The sequence below is a fragment of the Mustela nivalis genome (genome assembly GCF_964662115.1).
Source record: "Mustela nivalis genome assembly, chromosome: 4".
Lineage (NCBI taxonomy): Eukaryota > Metazoa > Chordata > Mammalia > Carnivora > Mustelidae > Mustela > Mustela nivalis.
In genome coordinates, this window is record NC_139023.1 from 153,388,555 (window position 1) to 153,412,658 (window position 24,104).

At 35.0% G+C, this 24,104-nt stretch overlaps 1 protein-coding gene across 3 annotated transcripts; it reads right to left on the reverse strand.

Moving 5' to 3' along the window:
- Nucleotides 1-400: 400 nt before the first annotated feature.
- On the reverse strand, nucleotides 401-24,044 carry CEP44 (centrosomal protein 44). 3 transcript variants are annotated; one of them, XM_082726938.1, is made up of 13 exons: nucleotides 23,674-24,003; nucleotides 22,341-22,450; nucleotides 21,421-21,452; nucleotides 16,487-16,625; nucleotides 13,521-13,668; nucleotides 12,251-12,397; nucleotides 11,787-11,909; nucleotides 8,575-8,745; nucleotides 7,375-7,581; nucleotides 6,459-6,534; nucleotides 1,679-1,803; nucleotides 1,388-1,425; nucleotides 401-616 (listed from the first exon to the last, which is right to left on the reverse strand). In XM_082726938.1, exons 4-13 carry the CDS (start codon nucleotides 16,573-16,575, stop codon nucleotides 574-576), a joined length of 1,167 nt encoding a protein of 388 aa, XP_082583064.1. In that variant the 5' UTR covers nucleotides 16,576-16,625; nucleotides 21,421-21,452; nucleotides 22,341-22,450; nucleotides 23,674-24,003; the 3' UTR covers nucleotides 401-573. The 3 variants fall into 3 exon arrangements, with proteins under 3 accessions (XP_082583064.1, XP_082583065.1, XP_082583063.1); XM_082726939.1 differs by lacking the exon at nucleotides 22,341-22,450 and having other exon boundaries at nucleotides 23,674-24,044; XM_082726937.1 differs by lacking the exons at nucleotides 21,421-21,452; nucleotides 22,341-22,450 and having other exon boundaries at nucleotides 23,674-24,023.
- Nucleotides 24,045-24,104: the final 60 nt, after the last annotated feature.

Consider the following 24,104-nt stretch of genomic DNA (forward strand, 5'->3'; position numbering starts at 1 on the left):
GGTGAACTTTCTGACCTGTTGCCAAATACAAAAAGAGAATCAGACTCTCACTTTTTCAATGTTAACTAAAAATGTATTACTGCTTTTTGATTAGCCTAAAATTGTATTTTCATTTCATTGTCAATGAGCATTTTTAACTTTTCATTACAACATATTAGTCAGTACAGATGGCAAGATGGTATGCATGAGAGCCTCCTGGGTACAATACGCAAATCCCAGTTGGAATGTTTCCAACAGGATGTAAACCATGGTCCACAAGGCTGTACTTTAAAAAACATATTACTTAGCACACTGCCAACAAATGTCAACACAAAAATACAGTGGTGTAATGACTTCACTCTCTAAAAGAAATGTACTGGCACATAAGTTTTTCTTAAAAAAGTAAAACCGAGTAAAGAAGTGTAATCATAGCATAGAAAGTATTTATTCAATATTGAAAAAACTCATATACCAAATGAAATTCAAATTCTTCATAAAAACATTGTAGCATATTAAAATTTATAGAGATTCTTAAAATATACAATATGTACAGTAGCCAAAGTCCTAGAGAAGTTGATGCAGAAAATTCTATAATTAGTGATTTGGACATTTCAGTAACTCTGCGGTTTCTTCAAACCTGCAATACAACAAATAAATCATACTAAGTAAAAAAAAAATTCATAATGAGGCATAGGTTTAAGTGGCTGAAATTAGGCTTTTAACCTAAAATAAATTTCAGTATTTTTCTTATTTAAAGGTATAAGCAGTAATTAAGTATATACTATGGCCAGAGGGGAGAAATAGCAACCAAAGTGAATTATGAGTCTTTAATTCTTAAGCCCAAGTTATTTTAATACTTATCAAATTTCAAAAATGATATAGTTCATTAAAGTAGTAGACTTCATAATAATCTTACACAAGTTCATTTCATATTTCCTTTTAATTGCTCTTTAATACCCATTGGTAGTTTCACATTTGTACAAGAAACAAGTATCATTTTTAGTATTGTTTTACCAATAACTGTCTGAAAGACTGGCAATACTCTAATAATATTTAAATGTCTCCAAACCAACCACCGACATATATTAAATATTTTGCTACATTAGTTATCAAAAGTACATAATACCCTTGATTAACTTTCAACCACAAATATCTTTGCACTGCTTAATCCCACAATTAATTCCATTAACAATGTTTTACATCACTTGTTGGAAACCAAAACAGTGACTCATCTCACAAACACGTAACTGTAGGTGGATTTATTACCCACTGGAGTCCTGAAGGGAATCCCACACCTGATTGAGAGACCTTTAAGGTTTGAAACACACATGCACTTTCCATATATACTGTAATCCTATACAATTCCCTATAGAGAAATGAATTTCTGTTGCCCCTTTCTGTTACTTACATTTTTTTCATCCTTTCCATTTTCTGGATTGTTGTTTCCTTTAATTTAAAAAGCAACAAATTTAGGCAATTTCTCAAAGTAAACCATCATCAAAGATGGACCATGAACATATAAAACACATTCTAAAACATTGCATTAAGTACTATTTACTTATCATAAAGAATTTTTACGAGAGATTAAGATTTACAGTTCCACTATTTTTTCTTGCCAATGGCATCTACAACTAAATCTAATGCTTACTTGTTCTGACCTTAGAAAGGAAATCATCTAAGCAGTTGCCAGTTTTCTTACCTCTGAATTCTCTTTCAAACCACAGTAACTACCAGCTGAGGTTCTGGGAGTTGAATCTGATGACACTGTATTATAGCCAGAGGATAAAGGAATACTTGTTTGCCTCTCCTTTTTGCTTTTTCCATCTGTGGAGAAATTTATTTTTAGGTTACCTTTTCCTTTCACCGTGGAGTCATATCTAAAAATTTCATGTATATATTGAAGAGAAACAGACATTTTAATATGAAATGACTATTGGTGTAGACCCAGATAAATTTCTATTATTCTTTTAAGATAATGACTTAGACATAGAGATCTAGATGTTCAAAACAGGCCAATAAAAATGACCAAAAGGTATTATTACCTTTATCACAGCAATCAATTGAATAAATAAGCAAGTTCACAATTTTTAAGTATAAGCTACTGACTCAGGTATATAGTTTTCTTTAAGTGGTGGTAACTATTACTAACACTGACTGTACTTTTTGAAAATCAAGAAACATTGTATCCTAAATATGCATGGAAAAAAAGGGGGGGTTTACAGATTTTTTTTTTCCTAAAGAACTGAACAACTTTCCAGTTCCAGTATGCCGATACCATTCATTCAATAAACGATGGTCAAGTTTTCCTACAACTCAATCAATTATAAAATATCATAAATAAGACAGGCTGCTATTAATATTAAATCCAGCCCTATGTTTTAGTCAAGATACATATGGCTCCAAAATCAAGGCAAAAAAAAAAAAAAAAGACACCCATTTAAGCTAGTATACATAGGACAGTTTACTATAAGCCTACACAGACAACCTCACTTAGGAAAAAGTTTTACCACCTGAGGACAGAAACAACTAGACTTTTACTTTCATCTCAAAGGGAGAAAGGCTCTTTTGTCTACTTCTATTACTTACTTACTCCATTCCTCTGCTTGTTTATCAACATGAATTTGAACAAAATGGCCACCCCATTCCAGGCTCAACATCATTTGACTGACTTAGTATCCTAATTCTAAATTCCCAAGGGAGAGAAAATGATCTGGCTCAACACCTTTTGGATTAGTATTCCCTGGGTTGGGTGTCTACTTTTGATCCAGTTGGGTCGAAATCACATGGTAGATTAGCTACCCCCAGGTCTTTTAGCAGGGGCTGCTGGCAATAGGTAATTTCAAGTAATAACTTGACACTAGGCAGGAACTCTATCTACCACTCCCTACTCTTGGGTTATTTTCTATGAATAGAGAGAAGTGTCCTTGAAAGGGCACTTCTGAATTAAGCTGTTCAAAAATAGGTGGGTTTTGAGTCCAAGGACAGGAAATAAAGAGTGGGAAGACAGAGTAGAAGGTGAAGGAATGGCTCTGTCTGCTCTGTTTTCTGGGGCCTAGCCTTGCAGGTATCTATCTAGCCTTCAAGGGTGTACCTCATGATGAGAGAAACATGGTATTAGGCAGGCTAGGGGGCTATTCAGAGAGCCATATACAGCACTCCAGAGATTACAAGGGCATATACTGAACACCAGCCATATGTGATAGCCAGATCAGCTAAGTGTGTATTACTTTCTGTGACGATTTTTCCTATTGCGTTCCTGAGCCTCTAGTAGAGTCTTCCTTGTACAAAGGTAATGGTTTCTTAGCTGTGCTATGGGAGATTAGAGAAAAGACTGGTAACTAAGCTCAGGCTAGAAAGCAAAGGGGAGAGTAGTGGCCCCAAAGGGGAGTTTCAGAGTCACCACTAATAGACTTCCGTGAAGAAAGCTGAACTCTAAGATCTAGATTTTCTAGCCAACTCTCGCCACATGACCATTAAGCTTTCACTGCCAACTTTGGAGAATTATGACCTGACTGCATTAAGAGAACTAGTTAGGTCCTTTGCCATTTAACTATACAGGTATCTCCCACTTTGTCAGTTTTCAAATTATGCACTTTGCTTTTAACAAAAGACCCATATTAGTATCTATTTGCTAACCAAAAGAAATCAAGGAAGATGTTGACTTTTATGAATAAAGGTGAAAAATGAAAATAGTGTTCAGCATTTGTTTTGCAGCAAGTCATTACAGCGGCCTCACATCCTGAGCAGCGAGAGTGGCCCCGCCAAGCGGCTTCCCTGGGAGCTACACTCAGCGGCTCAGCACCAGGCCTCCACAGCTCTGAACTGCTCCTGTGAGCAACTGTGCTTTATTACAATTTAATTGTGCTTCCGTTAGCAAGATGTGTCCTTAGGTATCAGAAAAGTCTAAGAGAAGTCATTTTGGGGTCTGGGAATGGTTAAAGAATTTTTATATAAATTAGTGGTAACTGTTTCTTTGTTTTATGCCATTTAGGCTTATGAAAGTTTTCACAGTAATGCTCTTCTGATAGCAGGGAAACCTGTAATTTATAAACTAGTACTTCCCAATCACGGAAAAAAATTATGTCCAACTGATTTCTGGATATTTTGTCTTAAGTATATCATACACAATTTAATATTTTCAAAAGTGAACTCATTATTTTTTCCCAAGCCTTCTCTTTAATTCTCTATTTTATTAAGGATTTTATTATTAATTTAATAAATTATATTAAATCATATTATTTAATATTAATCATTAATTCAATAAATTGTATTATAAATTGATTTTTATTATTTTATTATTAATAATGCTCTACTTTATTAAAGTAACAATTAGTTACTTTGATAGTTACTTGTATAACCAGCCATACAAGTCAAACATAAGTGATCAGTCTTGACTTTTTCCTCCTCCTTCACCACTTCTACTTCAATCAGCAATCAAGGCCTATCAATTCTAACAGCTAAATAAATTACTTCCTCTTTATTCTATCATAGCCTTGGTAGACACCCCCATTATTCTGAAATAAAGATAACTGAAAGACCCTTCAAATTACTCTCCTTCCCAGTGTTACTTTCCTGTAATGAATCACTATTCTGTTTTAAGATGATTTTTCCCTGAAACAAATCTGATCCTTATTAGCTTTGTTAAAAATCTACACATAAACATGATTTTGTCTTTCTACTCTTCTGCTTCAGTTTCCTTCATATACCCACATATACCCTTCCTTCTAGTCATACTGGAACCACACTCTTGTGATATCATAACTTTATTTTCTTGGGAGGAAAAAGGCACACACACACACAAAAAAAACCCCAAAGGAAAAACAGAAAGAGCCTCAGTGTCATGGCCTATCTAGTAATTAACAACTAGATCACTGCATCCCCTCCTGAACATAAAATATTTCACAGAAAATGAACATCATCTGAGGTTACTTCATTACCGTGATGAAACAAAATAAGACTGCTGTCACGTATGAATATAGAGAAGGACAGAATGTAAGTAAACACACAAATGACCAGCTATAGTGCTCTCCCACTGAAAATTTCAGCTCTTTTTTTCATTCTTTGATAATTATCAGTCATCAAACTGTTCCTGTTTCCTGACAACACCCAAACTAGAAGAACCCTTGGCTTCTTTAAACTGTCTCCAAAATCACCCCACATAAGCCCAATCCATAATAAAAACCTCTTCTCACTGATTTTTACCAAGACAGAGAGATGCCTACAGCCATGGACACACTATTTCTGATAAAAGGGAAACAAATCAGGAATTTCACAAAACCATTCCCAACCTAATACTAAAATCAGCTTAGTGAATTATTGCTCTCAACTTCTGAGATATGCTTCCATGTAGCATATATATGTAAGGCGCAAAGTATAAGAATTTATATATAAGTTTGACTATTTTAATTGATCACATTTGGATTATAAGCTTTGAGACCACACATTTACCTTGTTCATAATCTATAACCCATTTCAGATGTGGCCTGTCTGCCCATCAGTCTAAGTCACAGCACAGTGGCTTAAACTTGTATATATTTTAACTAAATGGGCTAAAGCTATGTTCTGTAATAACATTAATAAAATTATAACATGAAAATGCAAAAGCAAAATCAGAAAAGGCAAGGTTTGTCTTTTTTTAAGATTTTATTTATTTGTCAGAAAGCACAAGCAGGAGCAGCAGCAGATAGAGGGAGAAGCAGGTTCCTTCCTCGCTGAGCAAGGAGACCCATGCAGGATTTGATCCCAGCAACCTGGGATCACAACCTGAGCTGCTTAACCAACTAAGTTACCATGCCAGGAAAAGGCAAGGTTTTGCAAATAGCAGGCATTCAGGATTCTTTCACTATATAAAAAATTGAGCTCTATTATATACAGATATTGGAGATAGAAATATGGGCCTATTTTCTGCCTGCTAGACAGAATACAAGGTTAAGATCTTCATTTCAAGGACCTCACAGTTAAGCTTTGGAATTTTTTTTTTTTAAAGATTTTATTTATTTATTTGACAGAGCAAGATCACAGTAGGCAGAGAGGCAGGCAGGGAGAGAGAGAGAGAGAGGGAAGCAGGCTCCCTGCTGAGCAGAGAGCCCAATGTGGGACTCGATCCCAGGATCTTGAGATCATGACCTGAGCCGAAGGCAGTGGCTTAACCCACTGAGCCACCCAGGCGCCCAGCTTTGGAATTTTTTGAATAAATGAATGACAAATGCAAAGAGGAAACATTTTACCAAATCTGAAATGTGTAGTCTAATAAATTTAGTGCCCAAACCACTATGTCATATAAGATATGTAAGCTGGCTTTTTTTAGCAGTGCTTGGCTTCAGTAGTCTGTAAGTTCAATACTGTTTTTGTTCTAGGGGTGCCACAGTTTCTAAAAAATAAGGCTTGGGAATATAAAAATTATCAAACACCTATGTAAATCATCCTCCTGAAAACTCCTTGCCATACCACCAATACACTGTCATAGCATTAGAACTTACCAGGACTCAGAATATCCACGTCGTTACTGGATTCGTAGTCTTCATTCATTTCACTGAAGTCTATATATTCATTATTCTAGAATAATAAAGATTAGTATTTAGAATAAAATGGAGAGAAAAATGTACTCGTTTTATATTCTTGCTGTTAAGCATAGATATAAAGATGACATGATGAATGTTTAAACATTTTTAACTGAACCAGAAATTGAAATCCTAAGTAAATAAAAAAACAAATTTCTTAGATTTGATAAGACCATGGCAAATTTGGTTAACCGTTTCTATGAAATTTATAATTTGATCAGAGTAAATGAATAAAAACAGGAAGTCATGATTTTAATTTTTCCTGTCCATTTTTTCTTTTCCCCATAAAAATAGGCCATTTAGGCTATTAAAGAATATAATCTCAAGCTTCTCATAAAAATCAAACATTAGGGCGCCTGGATGGCTCAATGGGTTAAGGCTCTGCCTTCGGCTCAGGTCATGGTCTCAGGGTCCTGGGATCGAGTCCCATATCGGGCTCTCTGCTCGGAGGAGAGCCTGCTTCCCCGCTCTCTCTCTGCCTGCTTCTCTGCCTACTTGTAATTTCTCTCTCTGTGTGTCAAATAAATAAATAAAATCTTTAAAAAGAAAATCAAACATTATCCTACCTTATTTTAAATGCTTAGAGCTGTTCAAGTATTAACAGCTCTGAAAGCAGAAGCTAGAGAGTCTTGCTAAGTTATCTTAGTTGATAAAGAGAAAAACAATAACCACAACAGCAACAAAATAGGCTGTATCTAAACAGAGCCTCATTTCAACTAAGTATCCACTACCTTAATATTATCATAATTAGCTTTTCTAAAAAGAATACACACTTTACAATGAATGAAAACTTAATTGTATCTGAGATCCTAGAAATGTTAAGGAAAGAAAATACCTTTTTAGACAGAAGCATTTCTGTTTCAAGAAGAGTGATACGACTTAGAAGATTAGTCCACGTTTTTTCATTTACCATCACTTTTCCTTTCATTTTTTCTTCTAAAGAGTCTAATCTACTCTCTACCAAAGTCAGTTTCTGAAGCTTTTCTTGGCATTCAACAAGCATAGTCTGTAGTGCAGTAATCTCAGGATTGATTTGAACATCCTAAAATGAATAGAGGTTAAAAATTATACTACACCAACTAAAATTCCCTTAAAATTCAATGTATCCCATTTTTCAGTGCACTGTGTTATCTCAGTAGTTACAACAGGCAGTATAGTGTGAGAATTGAGTGCTATCTGGAGAGACAGAATGCTCGGACACTGAAACTACCTCATCTGAGGTGTATGACCTTGGGGTCTCAATTTCCTTATATATGTTGAAACAAACAAACAAACAAAAAACAACCCAGTACCTACTTTATGGGTTCCTGTGAGGATTAAATTAATTTGCATGAAGCTCTTAGAACAATACCTGGTGGTATGAGAAAACTGTCACAAACTTTTTTGTAATAGCCCCTAGCACAAAGCTAAGAGGGAATGACAAAGAAATGACAGTGTATTAAGTATTTAGTTTGCTACAAAAAGGAATTAAGCTTCATGACCCTGTGTTAATTTTTATAAGGGACAACTGTCTACTGTGATGTAGAGAAGTTATAAAAAAGAGAAGAAAAGTTTAAGCAGGAGCAGTGCAGATTAGACACTATAATAGACACACACACAGACACTATAATAGAGTCTGTGACAATAAAGTAATAGGAAAGGTATTCTTAGAGTGAGAGAGGGATGGTGAGGGCCCAAAAAGGAAAATGAAATGGCATGAGTATACTAGTTTCTCCATTCATTAAGGACAGGCTTAGATAAACAGAGAACCCTCACTGTACAAAGTAGTATATTACAGTCTCTCACCAGACTGTAAATTCCCTGAATCAGTAAATTCTTACCCGTAACACCTGGTCCAGTACCCTAAACATAAGCAGCAAATAGTATCTGTTGATCCTATACAGTACACTTATTTTTCTTAAATAATGGTAAAAGGTGTTATATTATGATTCGTGACTCAAAAGGTTAGAGGCATTCCAAAGTTTAGATGCTGAAGTTATCATGTACATCAAAGTAAGAAATCCTTGCATCTGTTAAAGAAGAACAAAATTCTTACTTGTTGTTCAGATTTGATTTCAGGGAACTTTACTTCAGGAATCTCTATTTCAGTAGTCTTTAAGTTACATACATCAAATGTTTCACTAACATCTGTTACTGTACTTATCGTATCTTCAGGAATGTTAACACCATCTTCGTTATACAGGTGACGGATCACCACAGCTTTTTTCTGCATAAAGGAAAATACGTCAGAGCTGCTTCAATGGTTTCCTCATAAAGTTATTTTAAACATAGACATAATAACTTTTCAGAAGAAATATCTTTCTTCCCTTTAAGATTTACCAAAGTTTAAATAACATATTAAGGTATATATCAAACACTATTGATTAAACTGTTATTACTATTACTAATATTTTGTGTGATGAAATTGTGGTCCTGATTTTTAAAGCATTCTTACAGACCAGAAAAACTGAAATACCTATTCAATGATGCCTGGGATTTGACTCATATTGTTTCAGATTTGGGGGGAAAGATGCTAGAAAAGTGGTTACAATAAAGATGAAACAAGATTAAGGACGGGCTGGGACCCCCTCGGTAGTTCAGGTAGTTAAGAGTCTGCCTTTTGGGGCACCTGGGTGGCTCAGTGGGTTAAAACCTCTGCCTTCGGCTCAGGTTATGATCCTAGGGTCCTGGGATTGAGCCCCACATGGGGCTCTCAGCTTAGCAGGAAGCCTGCTTCCTCCTCTCTCTCATTCTGCCTGCCTTTCTGCCTACTTGTGATCTCTGTCTGTCAAATAAATAAATAAAATCCTTAAAAAAAAAAAAAAATAGAGTCTGCCTTCAGCTCGGGTCATGATCCCAGGGTCCTGGGATCAAGTCTCACAACAGGCTCCTTGCTCAGCAGGGAGCCTATTTCCCCCTCTGCCTGCTACTCCCCCTGTTCCTGCTCTCTAACAAATAAATAAAATCTTTAAAAAAAAAAAAATTAAGGAGGGGTTGATCAACTTCTAATAGTGGGAATAGGTAATTTTTAAAAGATTATTTATTCATTTATTTGACAGAGAGAGAAAGAGAGCAAGCAGGGTGAGTAGCAAGCAGAGGGAGAAAGAGAAGCAGGCTTTCTGCTAAGCAGAAGCCGGATGTGGGGCTCAATCCCAGGACTTGGAATCATGACCCAAGCCCAAGGCAGATGCTTAACCAACTGACCTACCTAGGCTCCCTGGGAATGAGTACTTTTATGAATGTTTGGAACATCCCATAATAGGTTGCCACATAATTTACATATAAATAATCAAGAACTGGCTCCGTGAAGGGGACCATTGCAATTTTTTTTCTAATAAACAAGCCAGAAAATATTAGACCTTCATCTAATAATTCAAACTTAATAATGACAAAGAGAAAGTCCTAAGAATAAGGCATGAGGTCAAACTGCGCACTCACACAAGCCTTTTCTGCCTACTTCCTCTACTACAGACAGACTGCATATGCACCACAAAGATGTCATATAATGTACGATAGAATTCACAAATCATACTCTACAGAGAAGATACTGGGAAAAGAAACCATTTGCTTTAGTACTGACTCAATCTCTACCCATAAAGTAGTGACTCAAACTTTTCTAAGTTGGAAAGATTATTTATTTCCAACTTTTCTATGTTGGAATACTTTTAAAATTTACTCAAATTACTGTTAATTAAAGATCTGGGGCACTGATTAAATTTTGATTAATAGGGAGACCTGGGTGGCTTGGTTAAGCGGCTGCCTTTGGCTCAGGTCATGATCCCAGGGTGCTGGGATCGAGCCCTGCATCGGGTTCCCTGCTCGTCAGGGAGCCTGCTTCTCCCTCTGCCTCTGCCTGCCACTCTGCCTTCTTGTGCATCCCCACCTCTGACAAATAAATAAATAAATAATCTTTCTAAATAATTAAATAAATAAATGATTTTTATTAATGACAAAAAATACTTTGTTCTAAGAAAACTAAAATAAACTTAATGCCTTTAAGTTTTGCACCTTATTGGGGCAATTTAGATCATTACTCAGCCCCAAAACTGAAATAGAAGATTGAAAAATATATTTAGTTTGATCAGCTCATACTTAGTAAGTGCTTACAATGTCTGTGCTAAGCACAGGAAGGTTACAAAAAAAGCTGTATAATAAAATTCCTGTTCATATAAATTCTAGTTGGGGAGGGACACTATGTATATAAACCATTTAGAAATTAGAAAATAAAATCATATAAAACTAACTAGAGTTATATAAGTTAGAGATTCAAGTTTACAAGAAGTATGGGCACTTATTCAGAAACAATGTGTCTTTTAATTCCTTTTCTTATTGCTCTTTTACATGTTGCAAAATGGTTATATTTTATCTCAGCCAGAAACTATTCATATTTTTGACCTAATTACACCTTGATTATTTAATATTCTATCCTTCAATTTCAGAAATGGTTTGCCCAAAGTGAAAGACAGCTGAAAATATACTAATTGTTATAAAGTAATATTTTGGCCTCAGTGTCTCTTGGAGATAGAAAAGCTATCTCTAAAGGCATTAGATTCATTCATCCACTAGTGCTCGAAGGAGACAAGAGTAGGTTATTTATTAACAACAACAACAAAAAAACAGATAATATGTGTAGGGACTATCAATCACTGGATAATATATACCCCTGGTATAAAAATATGAACATATGCAAATGAATCATCATAACCTATCACTATAAGTAATGGTATGCTCTTTAAACATTCCCATGTTTTCAAAAAACTAGATACATAATTAAGAGTACATGTCAAGACCACATAACATAGCCTTCCCAAATCACTGTTATTCTACCTGGGCAATGAGACAGAAGTAAGCATTCGAAACATAAAGAGAAACATTCGTCAATTTTACAACTCTAATCTCTTAAAATGTGAGGACTGTCCTCTGGATAATATGGTATACGTTGTTAAAAATCTTTTACTATATCTGATTATTTTTTAAAGATTTTATTTATCTGTTTGACAGAGAGAGAGATCACAAGTAGGCAGAGAGGCAGGCAGAGAGAGGGAGGGAGAACCAGGCCCCCACTGAGCAGAGAGCCCAATGAGGGGCTTGATCCCAGGACCCTGAGACCATGACCTAAGTGAAGGCAAAGGTTTAACCCACAGAGCCACCCAGGCGCCCCTGACTAAAATGTTTTACTAGGCTAGCTACTAGTCAGAAAAGTGAAACTCGTACACTGATTAATTAGGTAGATAATTCTTAGCACTGACACATTTTCTATTTTCCTACCTTTCCTGAAGTCATAAACCTGCCAGTGATGTCAATGCCAACAGGTTCTGTAGATGTCTTCTCAGTGCTTGAAGAAGGTTCTGACTTAACAGAACTGACTTTCTTTCTCTGTTGTGAGGGAATCTTAAAATAAAATATTAAAGACTTTATGTGAAAGCTGACATATATTTAAATTATATTATTTAAATTTTCATATATGAAATACAGCTGCCAAATGATAAGAAACTAATGAGACATACATGTCTTTTGAAAACTAAGATGTGAAGAAAATGTGTTGTCAGAACAGTTAGCTTAGGACTAGTAGCTCAAAGTCACAAATGTGTAAAAACAAGTAACCAGTATTTAAAGCAAACATTCAGGTGTACGGTTATCCAGTAACTGTTAGTTTGCTATCTAGGATACTGACTTCATACATTAAAATACTGGGCTACTTGGAGTAAGTTAAAATCAATTAACAAAATTACCTTCTCAAGACTACTCAATTCCTTGTGCTTTTTCATTACGCAATTCAGAATATCACAAACAATCTGAATTTTCCATTCTGCAAATCCACACTGGAGAAACTGCTTTTTTGTCAAGATTGGTTTATAATTAAATTGATCACGAAGAAGCTGTAAAGAGGGAATAGACCAAAATCCAAAAATCATAAATGGCCACCCAGTCAGGAATGTAATAACACCTTTGAGAGGAAAACAAGGACCAAGCCATTAGATTAAGGGTATTAAAGAGATTCATAGGGGTGATATGAGTCATAGGTAGGAGATAGGTATTTACATAGGAAACAGCTAGTTAGGAAGTAGCAGAGAATAGATGACTGTCTAGGCAGATGAAAAAATATAGACAATGATCAAAAAGTTCAAATAGCCTCATTGGTACTAGAAAACTCCTTAACTTACTAGATAATAAAGAATAATATCATACCAGATGTCACAAAAATCATAATTTAATTCGTCCACAACATGGTCAGTGGGTCTCTGTGTTTCAATGTTTCGTTTGTAAAGTAAAAGAAATAGACTAGACCAACATTTTTCAAAGCCTACATTGTAGAACCCTAGGATTTCTTAGAAGTGCCTCTTAGGTTTCCATGGAAGCTTGCTGGGGTTAGAGTCAAAGACAGGGAAGACTAAAAAGAGACTCTACACATAAAAGGTACCATTTCATCAAATGCAATTCGTTATTTATAAAAAATTAGATTTGATAAATGGGTTTTATTATTTTAACAGAAGTGAGAAAACCAGTGCTTGAGTAAAAATTAATGATAATATGGAGGTATTTTTTAATCGTGAGATTAAGTTCAGTGTACATACAGTATAAATATAGATACTGGACTAGGTATAAGACATAGTCCCAGACATCAGTGAACATAAAATCTCAAAGCTGTAGTTTCCTCTTACTAATTATGGTAATTACAATTCTATAAACTACAAATTTTACTCAATAAAGTCACATTTCTAAATTCTGCCGATATGCCAAATTTTACTAAAATTCTGATATAAAAAGAGCAAATGGTAACCAATGACAAGTTTTTACCAACTGCCACTTATTAGATTATAAAACATAATGGGAACTTAAATTATCCTGATTATAATAGGGACTGCGTCTAAATGAGAAATACATATCAAAATACTGTCAAATAGATGTGGTTCACATATAATTAAGGGGTTATAAAACATTACTCTTAAAAAAAATCATTCAATGACTTCTGAAAGAATTATTTCATAAACTAAAAAATACCTTATAGACGGTATCTATAAAGCGCAAGTCATTCTTCGCTATGAGCTCTATATTGGATTCCATCAGAAGTTCTGCTACATAAGGTGAATATGAGGTAAGGGAATAGCTGATGATGGGCAAAGATGCTGCTGTATCTCCCTTTACCAAACTGTTCAGGAGAAACGGGAAAGATATTTAATGAGCATAATACCACAAACTCAGATAAGAAAGGGAATATAAAATATGGTGTCAATAATTTGTAAATTAACACTACAGCCAAATAATTAGGAGATACACAAAACCCTTTAGATTCCATCTCCTACTCTAACTCACTATAGCCAAGTTACTATGAAATAAGTTCATTTACTTAAACAGTTAACTCTTTAGTAATAGTATAGTCTATATACCACAGTATTTGAGTTTCCAAAGCTTAGCCTTACTTGATCAGTCCATTTTCTCTAATTAAACAAATATACCACTTGAATATACTTGCAAACACTTGTTATATTACCTCATTTGCTCTTTATAATAAACCTGCAAGGGTAAAATATTATGAATTCTACGTTACAGAGGGGAAACAGGGCTGGAAAAAGCATCTACTGTAACTCGGCCAATTAGTTTGCAATCCTCCACTTGTATCAAGCTCAGCAGAAATCTGTGCCTTGGTAGAGTATGCTAATTTCTCCAGCCTAGAAAGGTATCCCATCCTTCTTGGCCTGTTATTCCCTCTTATGAACTATTTGGCAGATCTCAAGCCTCCCAGAGAGCCACCCTCAATTTTCTGATCCACACTGATATCTCACAGAATGAGTCCCAGGGCATTCAGTGTCTGATGCCTTATGCTCTGTCTTGTACTCTTTTCTACTTGTCTACATGTGGACCTTATTTTCTCAATGTGAAGTACCTTCACTGATTCTCCCACAACAAAGCAAGGAGGTATTTCTTCAATTAGCCAGTTATATGTGTTCGACTGAAGTAAAAATGCACTTATAGAAAACATTCGTTTTCCACAAAATTCAAGACATACATAAATTTCCCCATCCTCACCTGAAACTTTTTTAAAAGGCAGAGAACAAGTATACAATGATAAAATAACATTTTATTTTTCAGGACAAATATAATTGTTTCTTTTACATTTATGCATATGATAATACTCTACCCAATGAGAAAACTATTCTAGCAACCTTGGAAAATAGGAAATGAAAATAATACTTTTGAACAGCAAAATCTGTCCATTTTATGCACATTATGACTAGAAGACAGCCAGGGTCTACATTTAATACCACTTGTTTTAATTCAAAAATCTTGATTATCTAGTTTCTAGGGAATTTGATTAGAAATAACAACAGTTATTATAAACAGTTATTATAAACTAGTTATTATAAACTAGTAGACTAACAAACAGGAGATGCTGAGAAAAAGGTTAAAAATGAGTAAGAAATATAAGAATCAAAACACGTGTGGTGGAGTGTGTATGTGGGTGAGGGGGGGCACCCTGAATAAGCAGCTGCAAGTAGTGTGACTTATTTCAAAAGACCCTGCAGAGTACTATGTTGTGAAACAGTCTAAAAATTATTATTCTTAATGATACTCCTGAGTCAGCTAGAAAATCAAATATTAAATTCCAAACTCAAAAGATAGGGGAATAATTGGTTCATTTTCCAAGTATTCCTATCCAGAATGTATTTTAAAATTATGCTTCAAATAGGAAGAAGAAAATGTGGCTATTCAAACTGGTTAAGTCTCAGCGAGACAACAACATAGCATGTCCCTGTGTTAAGGAAGCAGGATCTGATCGGTACATGCTGTGGAGCAACTTCTGATTCTCACACAGAAGGCCTGGAATCGGTCTTTAGAGCTCAACTTTCTCCCATGGTCTTCATTATCCTTTCATTTTGCCATCTCTTGGGGTTAGCTCTCCCTATGGTCCATCCACATGCATACGTAAAGCACACCCCTAGAACATCCACCCTTACATGTAAAGCACATTATTCTAAGATTCTCTTTTTTTTTTTACTGTTTTAACTAATTTTACTCTACTACTTGAACATATAGTTAATCTGGACTTGTCACTTGACACTTATTCATTGAATGTCTAGTTAGCTCTAAAGGCACAATTCTAAATGTGGGGATACTGCAGTGAACAAAACAAAGTCCCAGTCTTCAGCTTATACTCTAGTGGGGAATACTTTATTTGACAGAGGGAGACACAGCAAGAGAGGGAACACAAGGAGGGGGATTGGGAGAGGGAGAAGAAGGCTTCCCGCTCAGCAGGGAGCTGGACAGACGTGGGGCTTAATTCCAGGACCCTAGGATCATGACCTGAGCCAAAGGCAGATGCTTAACGAGTGAGCCACCCAGGCGCCCCATAGTGGGGAATACTTTTAATCAATAATCCCAGGTAAGAAGAGAAAAAAATATGAAGGGGTAGATGATGAGAGTACCATATTTAGATCAGCATGAACATAGAAGAAATGCAAGTTGCTACATACTATAAAAGCAAGTAAGTCATATTTGGAAAGTGAAAACTACAGCAAAAGGTTCAAGTGGGGTCTATTAAATGAGTTAGCTTATTAACAGTCTTAGCATGTGGTGTAAGTTGTCAAAAGAAACCCATCAACTAGAATCTTCCAAATCAAAAATACCATCTAACTGAATGTGAGAGGATAGAAAATTATTTAATTATTGAGATCCATTATACTTTAATGAGTTTACAAGTTGTACAGAAACCATACCTTGTACAGCTGTATTTCGTGGTTCTACTTCTAAAAGGTGTTTTAAACCTCTTGAGTTATAATTTTTCACTGACTCATACTTAGCAAAAAAATCCTATAATTCCCTGCCTTCTAAAACATTTTAATCATTTCAAGGAAAATGTTTTAAACAACCCAGTAAAACCTGTCTCCACTTAGATACACCCTCAATGTTCAATCTTAATTCAAATCATTATCAAAAAGAACACAAATTAAGTTTGATATATAGCTCACCCAACACAATCCACCTCTTGAGGATAATTTAGTGAACGAAGAACTTGTTCTAGGTTCCGTAAGCTTCTTTTTAAGTCACCTGTTGCCATTATTTAACATTACATTCGGCTCCAGCTTTTGAAATACTCTAATATTTCACCTAAAAATAAAAATCCATAAAACACTGGTTAAGTCTATTTCTGAATCTTTTATATTTTGTTCACATCTCTTACACGCACTTACTATACTTATCTTAGCTATTTCTCCACTAACATCTTCCCTACTGGTCCAGTGCTATCGTCTATCTACAGTATATTCCCAAATGTAAGATAATGCATTTTCCCCAAATACTTTTTCCTTACAAAAAAAGAAAGTTTGCCTTATGTTCATATTCTTACAATGTGTCTCATGATAGTCTCCCTAATAGTTTATTTTTAACAAAGTACCATTTGGGGAGAGAAATCAGCCTAAAATAATCTCCATCAATGACTATCTTAGATGCTTATAATCGTTACATAATAAGATCAGTAAAAAATGAAGACAAAGGAATTTATTACAGATTTAGTCATTATTCCCAGGGCTTTGATCTCATATAGTTGCCAATAAGATGTTTTGTTTAAAAAATAAAAATAGATTAGTAAAAAAAAAAAATTAGAAATGCTTGTAAAATATGGCAGATTAAATGCATGTTATCTTTATTTCTTTTGTTTAACATCACTAAAATGAAAGTAAATGATTAAAAACCATATACACTCAACAGGGCAAAATGAATTAGAGGGGATTCCACATGACAGAAAGTATCAACAAAGTTTTGGAAGATGGAAAGCAGATGATTAAGTGAAAACCAACCTAGCAAAGTAGAGACAGGCTAATTTTATCTGTCCATTTAAGAGGAAACAAACAGCCGCAAGATAAGTCCAGAAATGAAGGGCCTCTAATGCTTATGAAAGGCTAAGGGGTAAGGCCAAGGGGGTTGAAATAAGGATGATTACTTGAAAGTCCAGGTAGGAGCTGCTAAACCCTAGATTTTTATTTTCTCTCCCCCCATACCCCATCCCACATACGTGGTTCAGCTAGGCAACTATCTCTCTGCTTCCCCAGGATTACCAATGAGTTTTTAGATAATATCAGATCATTATCAAATTTTTAAAAAATAAGTTGTATTTCACTAAATTTTAAAAATTCTTTCCTAAAAAAGACATTGTCAAGAGAATGAAAAGATAGTTCACAGACTGGGAGAGAATATTTACAAAAATACATATTGAATAAAAGACTTGTTTCCAAAATATACAAATAACTCCTATAGGAGCAAGGAAAAAAAAAAAAACCCAACCAATTAAGAAATAGGCAAAACATCTGAACATTCATCTCACCAAAGAAGACATACAGATAACAATAATCATATAAGATGCTCAGTCTTACATATCATCAGGTGATTGCAAATTTAAAAGAAGAAAGAGAGAGACCTATTATAATGGCTAGAATCCAAAAAACTGATGATACCAAATGCATATGGGATATGGAACAACAGAAACTTTCACTTATTGCTGGAATAAATGTAAATGGTATAGTCATTTTGGAGGGCAGTTTAGCAGATACAAAGCTAAATAGTCTAACCAATACAATCAGCAATCAGGTAAACAAGGTATTAACCAAATCAAACTTAAAAAGTATGTACCTATAACATCCTGCACACGAATGTTTATAGCAGCTCTATTCATAATCACCAAAAAGTGAAAGCAACCAAAATGTCCTCCAATTGGTGAATCGATGAAAAGAATCATGGTACATCCATACAACAGGATATTAAGTCAGCAATGAGGAAATGAGCAGCGACAAAAAGACATGGATGGACCTTAGTGCATCTTCCTAAGTGAAAGAAACCAGTCTGAAAAGATTATATACTGTACGATCTTAATTATATGACATTCTGGAAAAGGCAAACCTGTAGTTAAAGTGAAAACAATATACCCCCCCAAGGACTCAGAGGGAAGGAGAAGAGAGGGCTGAATAAGTAAACGTAGGAAAATTTTTTAGAGTAGTGAAAGTATTCTGTATGATACTGCAGTGGTATATACACAACAGTATGCATTTGTCAAAACCTATGAAACAGGATAGCACAAAGAGAACCCTAATGTATGCAACCTTTAAAAAACCATTTAGAAGCTGGGAGAAAACCTCATAGAAGAGGATGCATGGAAAAGATGTTAACTAAGTAACTTTGGAAATGAGTGCAAGGCTAAAGACAAAACCACTTGCATATAAACGCTGTATGCTGGTTTATAAACTATATGTAAGTTTAGAAAGTTGTTTCCCATTTACTTATACATTAATTCTGATACATCTGTGCATGAGTTACTACAATCCCAGTAACACACACTGGGAACTGAAAAATTAAGTAAAACAAGGCAGAACAGAAGTAATGTTTCTTATTGCTAGAGTAGGAATTTATAGATCAGAAGAGACTAGAATGAGCCATGACTGCCTAAAGCATTAGTTAGAAAATTCCAGTATGAACTCATGTTCAGCTTAATATAGATACAAACAGTTATATACTGAAGTATTTCTCCATAAGTGTATATAGACAGCTAGTATATATACGTATTGCCTTCCTCTTCCAGCTGAAAGTGATTAAAAGCAACAACACCCCAGCAGTAAAGAACACACACCTCACATTCAAATCTTAGTGTGTATAATGTTCTCCAATAAAAGGAACCAGGACTCCCTGTAGAAATGGTAAATTCTAAGGCTGGGACAGAACATATATAAGATGAGTCTAAAGTAATACATAGTTCCAGAAAGTGAGAAAGTATACACAAAATAAACCAATCCCAATGTGATGGGGTATGTCAACAGGGCACAGGAGACAAATGAAACAGTTCCCAATGGTCAAAAGTAAAACTATCTGAAGGACAAAATGAATTGAATACTATTGGACTATAATCCAAAGTATAAGCAAAACAAAAAATGAATTACTATAATGTCAGTGCATTAACAAGTAAAAGAGAAAGTGTTATCCTACCAATACATTTCATAAAATTCAACATTCACACATAATATAATTCTTAGGACATTAGAAAAGAAGGAATTGTGTGCATTTGATAAAGGATATCTACCAAAAAACAAACAAACAAACAAACAAACAAAAACCTACTGCAAACATCATGCTTTATGGTGAAATAAAGGAAACTTTCTTCCCGAGACTGAGAATGAATTTTGCTCCCTCTCATCATTTCTCTTTAACCTTGTACTAGAGGTTACAGATAGTACAAAAATGCAAGAAGAATATATAAAAGGAATAAATGCTAAAAAGGAAGAAATAATATTGTCCTAATTCACAGATGACATAACTGTATATAATAAAAGAGTCCAAAAGAAATAAGTGAATTTAGCAAGACTGTTGGGTAGAAGGCCAATACATAAAAACTAGTTGTACTTCTCTGTATCCCTCAAGTAATTGTATAATTTTAAAAACAGATTTTCTATGTATAAATCAAGTATCCTCAAAAGTATCACAAACATGTGAATAAATCTAGAAAAGATGTATAAGACCTCAAAACAAAAAACCCTAACTTTACTGAGATGAATTAAAGAAGGAGTAAATAGAAAAAATATACAACCTCTTTAAGGATTGGAAGACTCAAAAAATTGATCCACAGATTCAATGAATTTCCCCAAAAACTCTCAAGGTTTTCTTTTTTTTAATGGAAATTGACAAGCTGATTTGAAAATGTATCCAGAAATGCAAAAGATAAAGGATAACTATCAATCTTGATAAAAATCAAAATTGGAGGACTTAACCACTGGATATCAAGCCTCATTATAAAGTTACATTTGGAATTAGTGAAAATGTACAAATAAAACAATGGAACAGAAGAGTCCAGAAAAAGACAATGCTTATATTGACACTAGATTTATAACAAAGTTGATGCTGAGTAGCCCTGGAAAAGATGGTCTTTTTCAATAAATGGTACTGGATCAACTTAATACCCAGATAGAATAAATAAATCTTGACCCCTTGATGTAAATGGCACCTCATATCTTTTACCAAATTAATTCCAGGTTTGTTGAAGATCTAAATATAAAATGTAAGACAACCAGGCTTGCTGGAGATCATAGAGAAGACTATCTTTGATCTTTAGGTAGAGAAAGATTTCTTATCTTATAACTGTTAAGATGAATCACATTAAAATTAGCAACACTGTTCATCAAAAGACACCTTCAAGAGAGTAGAAAGATAAGCCACTGAGAGAAAATGTTTCTATAGAACTATAAAACCAACAAAAGAAATTCATATCTAGAATATGTAAAGAATTCCCTTCAAAGCAATAAGAAAAGGAAAGAGAATAATGGAAAACGGGAAAGAGACCTGAACAAGAACTTCACAAGAGTAAATATGTGAAAAGATATGCAATCTTATTTATCATTAGGAAATTCCAAACTAAATCCAAAATGTGAAACTACAGAACATATGAAACTCATACAATGCTCTGGAAGGGTAAATTAGTATAATTACTTTAGAAAACTTTATGGTGCTATCTACTAAAGCTGACATATAAAGGGCCTATGAAACAGGAATGGAATACAACTCCAGAGAACATATGTATGAAACAGTATGGTATGTATATATGCACCAAAAGACAGAAACAATATTTGAGATTTTAAATAAAATAGTTTTTTAAATTCCAAAGAAAACTCCATAAAATTATATTTTTAAATGACTCATTGCATGGTGTAGGGCTTTCATTAGATTCTCGAAGATTATTCTCAAAAGAGGTTCATATAATAAATAAATATTGATAGGTAATTAAATGGTTAAGAATCTGCTAGAAAGAGCTAAAAGGCTTCTAAACTAAGTTTAGTCAATCAGTAAGGCAGTGCCCAATAACACACTTAAAAAGATCTATTTGTAACTGTCCATGGACACTCCATAGCAGGAAAATATATAACAATACCTTGAATAATGAATCCTCTGGGAATGAAGCTCCTTTACAATGAAGTCATTGACATTAAAAACAAACAGAACAATTCATAAATCAGGTAGAGTTAGTATAATCTTTTTCCCCAGTCAAGATTCTAGCAGTTGCACAGGATACAAAATATTCCCTTACACACTTACTCTGTATTTATGTATAACTAGAGGTAATAAGGTCAGCAATTTGCAAATCCCAAATTTAGTAGGCTTTCTATTTTAAGCCCATGGCCACCAAATTCTGCTTCCCCACCTCTTTAGGAACACAGTACCTTCCTGTTCCAAGACTCCTCTCCTTTAGCAACATAGTAAAGAACAGGTTATTGAGTATAATTTATATGTTCATGCACGGATTCTAGTCAGTATTTTTCAGTTAATCAATTACTACTAAATATTCACATTTTTAGGTAGAGGGAATGTCTGCCAAATGGGAGATAACAGGAAAAAGAAGTGATCCTGAAATCACATTATACAAAACATTAGCCAAGAAAATAAGCCTTATTAAATATCTTTTAAGATGACTAGGGGATAGATGGACATAAGAAAGCAGTAAGAAAGGACTTCCCGAGACCAGCCTTTACTTTCCTGGGAAAGATGAAATGGGAATTAATCTGGTTGTAACTGCAAAATATATGTATTCTTAGGTACTGCCACTGGCCAATATAGTAATTATTGTATTAAGTTCCAGACCCACCTATCTTAATATGACTCTTCTAGGGGTACCTTTTCCTAAGACATTCTGTAACTTTAATATAAATTGTATCTCCCTCTGTAGACTTTAATTCTTCCAAATATATATTCCATGTTTTTAGTACATGTAATTTTGTTTTACTTAGCACTTTATGGTGTCTTTCCCTTCTCTGAAGTCCTGGAACATAGATCAATGTCTCATATTATTTCTACCTCTGAGAATGGACTTTCTGACAACAAAGTATGTCCTTGGAACACATCCTCTTCAGTATCAGCAGAATAAATATTTTTGAAGAAGAGTAAGATACAAGTACAGGTTGGATCTGTAGGTGAAGGAGGTAAATAATAGAACAGGATAGAAAAAATAAAGGGATTAAAAAGAAGTGAGTATTATACAAAAAAATGATAGCCACTATTCTACATTTTCATGAGACTTTGCTAAATCTACTATGAAACTGAAAAACACTAAAACCAAGATATTAAGACAATCTACAAGTCATGCACATTTTAGCACAGTACTTTCAGAAATGAAAAATAACTTACTTTTTTAAAAAGGACTAATATTTTCACTTTATAGCCCTTATTAAAAAAAGTTAAGGGGAAAGAGCCATTACTCTGCTTGTAGCATAGTTTCAGCCATTAAGATGGATTCAATATTGCTTCCCAGCATCCTCCAGAGAATTTTCTCTGCAGGTCAGACCTGCTCAACTATACTTATTGGGGAGATATAGTGAAAAGGGTATACAATAGCAGTTTACGATTTTTAATCTAGCTCAATCTCATTGTGATTATAAGTCTTAAATCATTCCTCCCAATGGAATGCCATTGAACTCAGAGTGATTTTTTTCTTCAGAACAAAGCAAGTACACTGACTTTAATTATTATAGTCCATGGCTAAGAGTTTGTGACGTATCTTACAACACTACGTATTATCTAAAAACCGTGTATCAAAAATAGAGTAGATAGGGGTAAAGTTCAGTTTATGAAATTTGCTCAAAATGCAGTAGGGGAAATACTGTTCTAAGAGTTACGTAGAAAGGTCTGGAAAAGGAAAAACACAAAAGATTGGGCGAAAAACAATGGGGGTCCGGGACAAGAATATAGCTCAATAGTATTGCTGTGTTCACATATAAAACTGCTCAAAATACAAAATATTTGTGGATAATTTTAGAAAAATAGTCTTGTGTACCCATAATTTCGGAATCAAAATGCCAAGATGGATTTTCTTCGCAGCGAGAGGGAAAAACTGTTAAGTTGTCTAGAAGGCAGAGATATAAGGAAACTCAAAGAAATGCAGGCAAGAAAAACTCACTAATTCGACCTCTTCTACTCAGCGTTTCGGAGTAGGGTCCTTTCCTCAGTTCATAGGTTCCAACTGAAGGAATCGGTCAGTAATTTCCCAACTCTACCCTAAACTAAGAAAATTAGATGCCACGATTCTTCCTATTTCGCTGTTTATCATTACGCTATACCAGTTGGGTTTATAGGCAAGGCTTATCTAGGGCTCCCCTCCCTCCATTTGATTTAAAAGGATGAAAAGGCAGACCTGGTCATTTGCTCCCTTCCGTGGTTTCGGTAAGGGCTACAGAGACAGGCTTCTTCCCCTGCTTAACCTGGGGCGCACTCTCGCCAGCTTCCCCAGCAGCCGCCAAGCAAAGAGGGCCCCGAAGGCCTCTGGCCCCTCACAGCCGGGAAAGAGGGAGGTAGCATATGCGACCAGAGATAGCCACCGGAGCCCAGCCTCCAGCAGCTACTCGCTGCAGCCGGACACCTGCACCTCCGCGCACCCCTCGAGTCGACCGTTGGTATTTAAACAGTGGGTCAAAGCCCGCCACGCGCCGCGGGAAGACCTTCAAAGCAGCCAGCTCCTCGGTGCTTCACGATTGCTCGCTGCAGATTCCACACCACCTTGGTCCAGACCGCTGAGGAAACTTGACTCTGCGGAGAGGATTTTCAACAGCCAGTCCGACCGCAAAT

Coding starts and splice junctions, on each gene's coding strand:
- CEP44 (XM_082726939.1), bottom strand. CDS start 16,575: ATGGCAACAGGTGACTTAAAAAGAAGCTTACGGAACCTAGAACAAGTT. Junction 11,910..12,250: donor AATTGAGTAGTCTTGAGAAG/GTAATTTTGTTA, acceptor TTTTATTTTAAG/ATTCCCTCACAACAGAGAAA. Junction 1,804..6,458: donor CGTGGATATTCTGAGTCCTG/GTAAGTTCTAAT, acceptor ATTTCTCCACAG/ATGGAAAAAGCAAAAAGGAG.